The following is a 12,751-nucleotide window of genomic DNA, read 5'->3' on the forward strand; positions in this document are numbered from 1 at the left end:
ATTGGTTTCTTCTACATTTGAGAAATATTAAAATAAGGAGAAAAAAAATAGCTTTTCTCAAACCCATACCTAACTGGACCCAGGCTTCAAGGTTTATTAGAGCAAAAGTGGCATTTTGGTGTTGTTTTCTGTTTGAGAATGTTGCTGTGATTTAGAAACAAACTCTAAAATTGAAAATAACAGAATTGCTTATGTGAGAAAATGGAGATAGAGAAGGATTTTCAATACAGATCTTCACTTTCTTTCCACTTAAGAGTGTAGTTATCTGCAGTACGTGGTGTTTTAATACATATTTGTTATATTTTACATACAAATATAAAAAAAAAATTCTTGTCTTTAAGGCTTTAGGATCACAGTTAGATGAAATGCACAGTAATAAACAAAAAAACCCCAGACATTAGTAGAAAAAAATGAGCTTGTACTGGTGTAATGTTAATAATATGGATATTTTATTTCTACAGTTTCTAGGTATTCCTGAGTGGTCTGTCTGTGGTTTTATTAGATTATCATTTGCTTACTGCAATAGGAACAAATTCTTAAATAATATTTTAAAATAGTTTATTAAAAAAACTGACAAGAACAGAACTGCTTATAGCACACGGAATTAAGGAGAACTTTTGTTGAAAATTATTTTTCTTACTCCGTTTTCTTGAAGCTGCATAGTGTCTCTTGTAATTAGAAGCTCAATTTTGGCAGTCTAAGTGGTATGAAATATTGGAGGGGTTATGTTTTCTTTGCCGTAAGAAAGTAATTGTTAATAAAATGTTTCCATACTGATGTTCAGATATGACCCTTCCATGTTTGCAAGTAGAGGGAGGTCAACACACGAGGAAGGAAGGAATTGCAAAGATGACAAATGTAACTATGTTTGTTTGACTCAACCTCCATCCAGACAGATACAGCTGCAATAAATAACATTTATTCTGACATGTGGCATAGCTTTTATTTATAATTGTCAGGCAGTCTTTAATTTTCCTTTTCCACCACAACCTCCTGGTGCAGTTACCAAGTTGTGTTGGCAAGTGAAGGCATATTAATAAGATAGAACACTAAAGAAAAGATAGAGGGGCCAGAAATAAAGTAGGGAAGGAAACTGACATGTGACGGAAGGGCACGACAGCAGGAACCCAGGGCTTGCATCCTGGATTCTCAACTGGTATTAAGCTGATTCCAGCAGGATGTGTTTAAGTCATTTGGTCTCTTTCCTGGCCCAATTTCAGTGTGCCCAAATGGATCCCAGATATGCTCTATAAAGGCATCATGAGAAAACTTGTTCTTTCCCAGCAAATCCTGCTCTTCTCATTTGTTGATCTCTCAGGTAAAACAGCACTTAAAGAGAGGTAGCCATCTCAGACCATCAGAATTAACTCATTAATTTACTGTTTGCTGGCCCCAACAGTGAACGTTTATTCAGGTCTCTAAAACCTTTGTCTTGTGTCCATGTCTGACTTGAGCAGAAGTTGTGAAGAACTCTGTATCACTGTCCTTTTAACTGAAATGGTACAGTTTTCATATTACAGTCTCTTGCTTCAATTTGTGTTTATAAATAATATATATACAATGGAGTAGAGACTCTTTACACTAGAAAGAAAAGTTCTCCTTTAGGAAAAGGAGTAAAGACATAATACACCTTGTGAAGATGAGTGATTTAACATACAGGAGATGTTCAGTGTTGAGGAGAACCAAACAGTTCATTAGCTTTCCATGTGTTATATTTGACAATATACGTAAATTGTCCAATAACACATTCACGTTCTAAATACTATAAAATGCAGTTTCACCTCCAAAGGGCTATAAATTTAAGCATTTGTGATATCAAACGTGCACAGTTGTCCATTTTATCTGAAAATTTGATTTCCCTTGCTTGTGTGACTGGATTAACAAAACCATTGCTATAATTGGAGCTCAACTAGAGGTCTTGAAATTTTCAGATGTTCTTGTTGTAGTTGGTCTGAACTATAAACTATTTGTGTTTAATCCAAATTGTGAATCAAGTCTTTGCTTAACATCCAGGCATATATATGTGCAGCATGGAATTTGAACATTCACAATGGTCCATATTTCCTGAAAAAAAATAAAAGATCGGTCAAAAGGATACAGCAAGGAGATTACAATGCTGGTTTTCCTGCTGTCCTGTGACAATTCTTTTTCAGTCCAGCATCACTCCTTTATTTCCTGACATCCTGAGAAACAGAATTTTTCTTAAGTTTCTGTTTGGGGAGCGCTCAGAGTTTTTGCTGTGGACCCTGGATTTTTAATCTTTCTCCATTGTGATGTACTGCAGACTTTATTTTTCAGGTAGCTTTCCATTGGAAGATTTAGCAAGTACCGTCATTTGCGTTTCTCCCACGTCACGTGAGCTTTCTTCGTGATGTGACCTGGCAGCGCTTGAAATGGATACACTCACTTGTCGTCTCAGTATTTTCAGTACAGTTCTCTTGTATCCTTTGCATGCAAAGAAATAGATGAAAGGATCTAGGCAGCAGTTAAAGTTCATCAGAAATACAGTATAATGAAGTGACTTCTGGAAAATTTTCTTTTCAGTGCACAAGGGTTCATTCTGAAGTTTCTTAATCATGTGTTGTATAATTGCAACATGATAAGGGGTAAAGCAGATGATGAACACTATAATTACAAATATGATTGTATTGATGGCTTTTTTGTTTATCCCTGATTTTTCAGTCAGTGGATTTTCCTTGGCCGTTTGAAAAAGTTTGCAGCTAATTTGAGAGTAACAAAATAGTATAATCCCCAGGGGAATGAGGTACCCTATTAAACAGGCAGCAAGAAGTATAAATGGTAGATGTTCTATTTTTTCGAAGTTTGGATATTCCATACACGTAGTCCTTTCTTTTTCTTCCTGTGACATGGATTGTATAAGTAATGGGAAGGTTTGACTAAATACAAGAAACCAGATAAAGACACAAATGCCCTTGGCGTATTTAATCCTTCTGATCTTGTATCGGAAGGGATGGACAACAGCAAAAAACCTGTCAATGCTCAAACATGTCATGAAGTTTACACCTGCATAGGTGTTGATGTAGAACAAGAGAGCGGTTATTCGACATAATGCTTCTCCGAATGGCCAGTGGAATCCCAGGGCATAGTAGGCTATCCTTGTTGGCAAGGCGATGCAGAACAGGAGATCGGAGAAGACGAGGTTTGTTGAATACAGAGTAGTGGAGTTGATCTTCTTTCTGTTTTTAAAAATGACAGTGAGGGCAATGGTGTTTCCAAGCACCCCAAGAATTAAGATGGAGCTGTAGAAGACAGACAGCAGTACCCGTGCTGTATCTTTGTGCTCATATAGGTCACAGGTGGAACTGTTGCTCTCAGAGGCTGTGAAAGTGTCCATTTCTGTAACCCCTGTTGTTGCAGGAAGCTCAGTAGACCTAACATGAAAAAAACCCAAAACAAAACAACAAAAGGGAACATTTTGTAATAAATGTAGATAAACTTCTTCTGCATAACAATGGCCAACCTCTGTTGCGAAAAACAAGACTGAAAAACTGAAATGAAACTTCATTGCTGTGAAATACTTTTCAAGCCTCCTTCTGAAAACAAACAAAAAGATGCCTGATTTTGGCTATTCTGTTTTGATCCCAATACCTTCTCTGATGAAAAAAATCAGATGGGGCAATGTAAAAAACCAGGGATGTAATGTATTTGGAAAGTGAAGTTTTTAGGTGGTCAGGAGGTGGGAGACTGTTTAAAGCAATCTGAGGGGGAAAAGGAGTCTGAAGAAACCACGTGATAAAGGATCATATGAAGTCCCCAAGGGTCAGACAAACAGACAAAATCTTTTAAATGTGTTTCAGTTAATTTTTAGGGAGTTTTTGTTTCCAACAATTTGCATTGTGATGGTTTAACTTGTTTAGAGAAACTCTGTCTTTTAGCATTCTTATCATACTGGCATTAAAATAGAGTCGTAGAATCATTTAGGATGGAAAAGACCTTTAGGATTATAGATTCCAACCATAATAATTCAGCTTGTTTAATACTAGTTTTAAGAATTGACTTTTGGAATCTAATTTAAATATTGTTACATATGTAAATTCTTAAGACCACTACTTTAATCACTCTTTAGTGATGCTGCAAAAGAGAGATAACCCAGCTGAAATATTTTACACATTGACAATTGAGTAGATTTTAGAAATTATTTCATCTGTACAGTCAGAGGTATTATGGGAGAGCTGCAAAGTGACAGTGATTTGTGGGACTTAGTAATATTAAAAATTACTCCAACAGAATTTCAGAAGTGGAAAGAACCTCATCCTGTTGATATTGATTTCAGTGCAAATATTTCTCTGTTGTCTGGCAGTTGTATAGTGTAGGCATGAATGCCAGAAAGGGTGGGACATCTAATGCTACTCCTTAAGCAGCTGTTCTACAAAAGCGTGCCTCTTAGAGGCACCATTTATGGGTTAAATAAGCAGTCAAAACAAGATTGTTTCTGCTTTAACACAGAATACTATCTGGAGATGATAGCTTTTGCAACTGGAATTTTAAGTCTGTCTGGTACCTTTAATTAAAATCTAGATGATTTCTGAGGATCTGTCTTTCAACAGACAATATCTACAAACTACTGTAGCCTGTTGCACCTTAAAAAAGTCTTGCTGGAAAATACCTCTCAGTTTTAAGGGGTTTAAGCTACACATTTTAGAAGGTATTCCTTATCCTTTTATTAACTTGTCAAAACATTATTAGTATCTTCTTTTGTGTTTTCAGGAGATTGTCCTGCTTCTTTCAGGTTGTTCACAATTAATGTACCTGCATCACATACTGTATCATAAGCTTGTCTGATCTGTCTGGCAGGGTTAGCAGGGGTGCATAAGGTTCTCTGTAAACAGTAAACCTGTGGATAGTGGATGATGTGTATTAAAATATGTAAATGAGTTAAATTACCCATTTAAGGAAGAAGTTTAACATCCAGGTAGTATATTAAGTCTGTGTCTACTGTGTTCCACAGACAGGAGGGAAGACAGGTTAGTGATTACTGACTGATAGATGTACAGTATTCTGATTCTTAGATATCCCTGAAGTATGAAGTATGCACTGTCTGTTGCGAGGTGGGAATTCAGGGTTGGATGTCAAATCTCAAGTGGGAGTTTTGTGGTTTGAATAAGGGAATTAAACTGGTAAATAGCAACTCCAGCTGTAGTGAAGATTTAAGAATGTCTGTAATTTTATGTTGGTTAATTCTGCTTTGTTCACAGTATTTTGGTGTTTGATGATTGATTGATGTAGTAGTTATTTTATTACCCTCAGGATAGTTCTGGTATGCTTTCTTCCTGTTCATCTTTTCCCTTGTAGAAGTGTGTCAAATGGCTCTTGTTTTACCAAAGTGTAACAGGCTGCTCTTGACCTAAATTGGTGTGGGTTTGTGTAGGCACCTGAATGGAACAGTGAGGTATTTTGTTTTGTTTGTAATATTTACATGCTTCTGATTGCTTGTTTGCACTCACAGCATCACATCTATCTTCTACTCATCTCTTCCTTGAAATTTAGGTAAAACAATTTCTTCAGCATATGTAAGGAAGAATAATCAAAGATTTATAATAAACAGTTTGATTGCAGTAATTAACTACAGCATATTAACTGCATAATTTTATTTTCACTATAAAGTTGTAATAGTTTTGGTTCATAAATAGTGTGCATAATGGTCACATCCATCCATATGTCTTTCTATAAACATTTGTAAAATTATAGAATATCTATTATACTAAACAATTTAACTATAGTTTAGGAAAAACTCTGTAATTTCAGTCATATATATTTTTCTTGCATCAGGAGAAGGATTTCGTAAAATCATATCACTTAATTTTGTGCTATCAAGTTAGATCTTTAATGTAATAAATTAGTCTAGAACTTGTTGCTCAAAATAGGATGTTCATTCTCACATATAACCGTGGCTGTATTGAGAAGGAGTCCTAGCTGAGAGAGTGTTTGTGTCTATCCAAGATGCTAGCATGGATATACATGAGAAGCAGTTCCATGACAGGACAAACTGGCCACAAACAGATGAGAAGAAAGATGGAGGACCAAGGCAGCATGCACGTCAGCTAAGCTGTGCTCCTTGACAGGCCCTTCTGCCTGCTGTGGGAGTCAGCCCTGGTGCAGAAAGTGTTCTTTTTGATCCCCTGTTTTCCCCAAAATGTTTTGACTTTTAATGTAGGGAGCACATTTTGAAATGCTCTAGTTGAGTATTGGTATTTTCTCTACCTGTAGGTATGTATGGGCGTTTTTGAGCAGTCACTATGGTGTCTAGGTGCTGAATTATTACCTGAATATATTTCTTTTAAAAAAATGAAAATAGAGAGAGATAGTGTATCTGGTTTGTAGTATGAAGTTGCTACCATCTAACACCTTAATGTGCATCACCTGAGCAGTGGTAACTTCTTTGTACTTCTGAACTCTTATTGTTGTTGGATGAACTCCATTCACATCAGCCGGTATTTCACCTTTCCTTGTCAATCTTGAACAGGGCTCCATTTAAAAAAAAAACTTTCTTCCTAAAAGGTGTCTAGACTATTAAGTAAGATAAGATTTTTTTTTAATCCTATTCCTTGTGTCAGGTTGCTCTTTATTTCTTAGTAGCACTCCTTAGTGATTAGCTTATTATACATACAACATATGACATCCTCCACAGAATGTATCTAAAAAAAGAACAATTTAAATACTTTATGTGCATTTTGCATTCTTGGAGAAAAAATGGAGACTGTTGCCTCCTTACTGCTGCAGACCTCAGACTAGCTGGACTTAATTCTTACTGATTTTAATGAGCTGTGTACCTGAATATTTTATGAGAACATGGCCATTTACTGTCCCAGATCCAAATGCACCATTGAAGCTACCCTCTAGAATCATTACCAAAATTTTTGCTCTTCTAAGTTGCTGGATTAAATACCCCTCCAGTGGCTTTCTGCGTTTATTAATGACACTACTTTGAAGTATATACTTGGAAAAAACTTAATATTAATTTACCTTACCAAATTAATGATTTTAGAAAACAGTACCACAGGTTTTTTTGGCTTAGAGTTGCATGCAAAATTTTAAGGTATAAAGTACTTAAAATTCCTATCTTTATATAGTATTGTAAAGAAGGTTGTTTAGGTTTTTATGTTTTCTGAGTCTGTAGACACTCAGTGACACAGACAACTTACTTCCTTAATGTGACCTTCTGTATAATCTAGGTTATGTTATTATTTTAGTTATTTGTGTATGGATTACAGTAACTTTTCACTTAAAGCACATTTTCTAAAATACTGTTTGGTCTTGATTTGGAGAACTTAAAAGAAAGTGAATTAACCATTTGTTACTCTAGTCCTTTGTTGGTCAACCTCCCTGTTAAAAAATGTATGTATCTCTTCCTTAAATTTCTCTAAAATCAATTTGCAATTGCTGTTTTTGTTGAGTCTTTTTACCTTTACACAATCTCATGGTTTGGGCAATTCAAGGTGAACTTCTCAAATATTTCACCACAAGGCAAAATCCTGTGATGTCCATTCTAACCCCAGCTTTGTCCCACACAAGACAAGGGGTTCCAGATGCCTCTTGGTATTGGTGTACCTGGAAGCATCCTCACCAGTATGTCCCTGCTTTTTCTGCTCAGTTATTTATGTATCCAAGATAGAGTTGTGTAGCATTGCACTGGGAGCTTGTGAAGTTAGTTCTCTGTGATCCAGGAGTATTTCTGTCACTGTGTCCTAGGATATCTCTAGTCTAAGGGCATGGTCATCGCTCTCTGCTTCTACCCAGAAAGACTTTATACCTGGAAGAGTTTAAAATTAATTTTAATAATATGCCCAGGCTTGCAAACAGTGCAGATTGTTCTTTATTCTTGTTTCATTTGCCATTTTCAAGTCTTAGCATTGCACTTGCTTTCTGACCACCAAATTTCTTTAGCCAATTACCTTATGAGATTTGTTAGCTAGGCATCTGCTAGTCTATTCTATGTGCTTTCTTGATGTTTCTTAGCAATAGTATCCACCTGGGGAAAAAAATCACAGTACCATGGCAAGCTAGCATGTCTGAAATCTGTGCAGGTGCCTTTCTAAAGCAATTTTGTAATCTCATCAAAGAAGGAAAAAAGGCTCTTTTAGGAGATTGCTGTTCTGTGAAAACATTTGACTGGCATTTAGTCATTTGTTTAATGTTTATACGTGTGTTTTACCTTTAATCCCCACAGCAAAAGGTGTTTGATAAACAGAATGGTGGTTCCAGTCTGGAAGTACTACATAATCGAAAGCCCTGGATCATAGACATGTTCATGTTTCATGAGCTTTATATGTAGTATCATAATGTTACATACATTTAACTGTTACAAAGGATAGACTAAGCTATGAGCCAGCAATTGGAGTGTTACAACCTTAGATTACATGGGTTTGGATTGTGTTCAAGCAGTGGTACAAGCTCTCTCTGTGTGCTAAAAGAAAGATGTTCTCATCTCCTGCTTTTGCTGGAGGAGCACTGTCTGTCTTTTCAGCAGAACAGGGAACATGTAGAAGGCTTTTACTGTGCATTGTAGTCTAATGTGTGATTTCTCTGTCTCTTTTCATAGTTTTCATTCATTGGAGATGAATCCCTGGTCCATCTGTCCAGTAGCTAATTTAAGAGGGATACTAATTAAATTCTTGGAAAGGCACGGCAGTTCATTAGGAAGATCTCTCATGGCTCTTTACATAATATGGTTTAGTCACTATGAGATGGACAATATTTCTTTAACAAACAGAATTGAGGGCATAATGTTGTTTATCTATGCATAAAGAATATAAATTATTTTAAAGGAATGGTCAGGAAAGAGATTTCTCTTCCTCTGCAGTGCCTGGTTTGAAGATTTACTGAACTTACAGTCCTCTATAGCTATTAGCTGTATAGGTCTTGTAGAGTTTTAAAACAGTAGAAGGTGGGAAATATACAGTCTTATGGTTATGTAGGTTTAATTTTTTTCCTTAATGTCAAAATTAATTGTTTTCTGTTGACTAGTTATGTTTACTGTTTGGATTTCTAATTTACCATACAAGTGATCTTTTATTGTAGAGTGTTTTCAATGTTTGAGAAAAAGGCTTGATTTAACTAAGTTATGTGTGTTGAAAGGTGTGCATGCTAAGTTGCATAGTAGAATGCTTTGTTAATATAGAAAGAACATACACCTAAGGTACATACATCAGGGTGTATGGACTGGCAGCTTGGGAACTGCATGTGGTTAATAAAAGCCGAGGCAAGAGACAGGCTTCCTGTTTCTTTCTAACACTTTAACACTCATATGCTTCTAGTACATTATGTTTATTTACCTTTTTTCAAAAGCTGTTGAGTTTTCAAAAGCTCTAAATGCCAATGAGTAGGCCTAATGACCTGAAGACTAAGTCCTCAACTCACAACCCAAAGATAATTTTGGTGAGAGAGTTTCCAGGCTAGTACTTTTATTCTTCTTTGGTTAGACCCAAATTTGTTGGCACAGTAAAGCCAAATTTGTAAGCCACATATCAGAGAATCCCAATTATCTTAACAATGGCTATAAAGAATTATAATATTCTTTAAGTGCTTAATAAAATATGCAGATGCACAACACTGTGGGATCTTTCTGGTCCTGCTTTTGTCTGTTACAATAGATTTTGCAAAGTTGTACGACAGTTACATTTGGTGCTCAAAAATAATAGAAGCTACAGTAAGTGAGATGGAAATAAAGACCTTGAGTTGAAATGCTGCATAACTAGTTAAAGTGGAAGTCATTTGAAGTGTACATCTTGCTCCTATCTGTTGGATCTCTCTTAGGTGTAATCTGTCCTATGAGAAGTGTGAGAACTATCTAACATAAATAATCTCTGCCACATGTTAATGTGAAGAGCTGTGCTGATGTTAAAATGATGAACTTCCCTTCAGTTTATACTTACTTAAGCACACTAAAAAAAGGAGAGAGCCTAAAAATATAGCAAATAAACTAAAGTGTGAGCCACTGACAGTTATATTCTTGCAAGCGGAATAAAAAGGGGTCAAATGAGAATTTGTATTTTAGTACTAGAAAATATGAACACCTTTTATATCTGAGTGATATGCAGCCTGTACAGGTACAGTCTTTAATTCTAGGGATTACAGCTTCTGAACTGTAGCTTAAATTTATTATCCTTTACATGTATACATACTTCTCAATCTTTTGAACAGAAAGGGGTGAGATTTGAGCTCTTAAAGACTAATTGAGAGGATTCAATTCCCCTGTCTCTTCAGGAGCAGTCATGAACATGTTAGACAGATAGATGTCTTGTATTCTGTGCCCAAATGCACATACACTGTCTTATTTTTTAAGATAAATGATAATTGAGTTATTGTCTGTTGAACAGTGTGTCTTGTTTTGCCAGCATAGTAGAAAAAATTGATCCCCTTTATTTGGGAAGATGAATAAAAATCTTATCACTTGTAATATTTCTTCAGCTTTGTGGCATGAAAATCATTAATAAGGAGATAGACGTTTGGTGATTGCAATTTAGGAAAAGAATGCCTTTTAAAAAACTTTGAAAGAAATGCATGCCAGAACTTAAAAGAGGAATTAGGTCATAAAACTTTGATTTCTTAAAAGGAGTTTCTGAGCTGGTAAATAAAGACTGTTTTCTTACACAAGGAGTGCATGTGATAAGAGCAGGCTGTGCATTCAGAACTATAGTACTGATTTGTTTTAAGGCTCTCTCTTACTATTAGGAGAGTTCTGTGAGGTTTGGTGAGTGACTTAGGAGTTGCAATGCTTTCCTTACTACTTGTACAGTAGTTATTTCTGTATTAGTATAATTTAAATTAGCGTTGCCAAAAAAACTGTCTAAGTTAATGCAGTATCAAATGTTTCCCTGTGATTGTGAGAAGGCTGTATTCTAAGAAAGGACTTGAAATAACTTGTTGATGCTGTGGATCAACAGATCTTTTAAATGGAAATTAACTGGCAGCAGATTAATATGGGAACATAAAATATCAGAGAATTTCTACCATGAGCCTTTCCCATACAAAAATCATTTATCCCTCCTACCAGTATAATGCAAAAAACCAAATAATATTTCTGGAATTGTTTGCTGTTGCTCAGTGAAAAAAAATAAATTGAAAAAAGTTAATTCTTTTCTGTACTTACATCTCTGTAGCTTCTTGGATCTTCTGAGGAGTTAAGGGCATTAACAGGATGGCTTGACTGCGAAAGTTTACCCTTGCACATTGTTCTCAAGAGTGATTACGTGAGTCTCTCTTGTGGGAGGGGTAGTTTTTTTTCAAGTGCTTAAAAAAAACCCTGTTTGTGTGCTGGTCTTGATTTGCTGTCAACTTTTTTATGGGATGTGAAAGCATCTATTTTTGATCCTTTTACAATTAGTCTGTTCAAAGAGAGTAATTAGAAACAACACTTCCGCCTCCCCCCTGAAGTTACGCGTTACTGACTTTCATAGAAGGGACTTTACCCAGAGGTTTACTTAAGTTGATTATTTAATTGCTGGCCAACTAAAATACCTGTGATGTGTGAAAAACTTTGTTTATATGCATCTGCATTTAAAAATAAAATAATTTAAACTCTAGTTTGATCAGTACATGCTTTAAAACTGCTTCTTACCAATCAGATATGACGCAGCACAAGGAAACCTCAAAACTGAGACATACTGAAATAAAGCAGACATCTCAAACGCCCATGTACATTCCCAGCACTGTTTTGGTATCATAATGATGAGGATTTACAGAAATGCCCTTTGAAAATATATGAGGGAGTTGAAGAACTCTGGTGGTTTGAGAGGTTAATGAGGATATGTGCCTTTGTAAGCTGTTTATTGCATTTTAAGCAGGAATAGTAATAATAATAATAATATACATAAGGTAAATACATGAAAGATAAAAAACTTCTTAAACACAAATCTGATTTCCCTAAAATAATATTGATAAGAAAGGGTGCCTAGGGAGTAGGAAAGGAATGAGATGTCAAATTGTGGGGTAACCCGTTGTTACCTGAAATAACCTTGTTTCTGGATGAGGAACATTGATCTAAGACTTAAAATTGTGCATTTGTTAAGAGGGTTTTGGAGATCAGAGATAGATGGAAAATCCTGTCCTTTGCAGTTAGAGACAGTGGTTGAGAGTTACCTGGGATTTTCCCCTAAAAGTGATACTGATCATTCATGACTACAAAGGACTATTTATCTTTAAAATGACCTCATTTAGTAGCCTGATTTTTAAAGAACCAACAAGTAGGCATGATGAGGCTATTTTTGGCAGGTCCAACACATGCAGAGGGTGGGTTGCCTCTTTGGAAATGTTAGGGCTGTGTTCACAGCACAAGCCTTGGCTGACATTGTAGTGATGGAGGTGTGCAGAGATATGATTTCAACTAACATGTCCATCTCATCAGAAAGCCTACAGTAAATGCAGATCTAAGGACAAAGTTAAACTTTACCAAATGCACTATGTCTTATGGGAAATGTTTTTGCTTTAGCAGAACATAGAGCCTTGAGAGCTACTTTTGTGCCTACTTGGAGCATTTAGTTGGCACTATACGCTGATTTTTCTGGTGTTGAACTCCCAGTGCACACATGGCTTGATTCCCCTTAGATGCCAGGGAGCTGAAGGGCTCAATGTAGGGCTTTCAACTCCTCAGTCTTTATAGAACATTCATCTTCTAACACCAAATTCAAAAAATTCTCTGTGGGAGAATTTACCAGTCTTATTATGGATGTTTTCCTTTCTTGTTTTTGAATAATTTTTTTATTATTCAGTTTTGTCACAGAGTAGAATCTCT

At 35.8% G+C, this 12,751-nt stretch overlaps 2 protein-coding genes across 2 annotated transcripts in view; one reads left to right on the forward strand and one right to left on the reverse strand.

Annotated features, from left to right (window-relative positions):
• The window catches only part of UBAC2 (UBA domain containing 2), a 98,532-nt gene that overhangs the window by 48,656 nt on the left and 37,125 nt on the right, over positions 1-12,751 (forward strand). The window lies entirely within an intron of this gene.
• On the reverse strand, positions 1,833-11,217 carry GPR183 (G protein-coupled receptor 183). The gene is made up of 2 exons (XM_027674671.1): positions 11,111-11,217; positions 1,833-3,392 (listed from the first exon to the last, which is right to left on the reverse strand). The coding sequence occupies exons 1-2, from the start codon at positions 11,149-11,151 to the stop codon at positions 2,288-2,290; spliced, it is 1,146 nt and encodes a 381-aa protein (XP_027530472.1). The 5' UTR covers positions 11,152-11,217; the 3' UTR covers positions 1,833-2,287.

The sequence above is a fragment of the Neopelma chrysocephalum genome, unplaced genomic scaffold, assembly GCF_003984885.1.
Source record: "Neopelma chrysocephalum unplaced genomic scaffold, ASM398488v2 Primary Assembly neopelma1_25, whole genome shotgun sequence".
In the NCBI taxonomy this organism is placed as follows: Eukaryota; Metazoa; Chordata; class Aves; order Passeriformes; family Pipridae; genus Neopelma; species Neopelma chrysocephalum.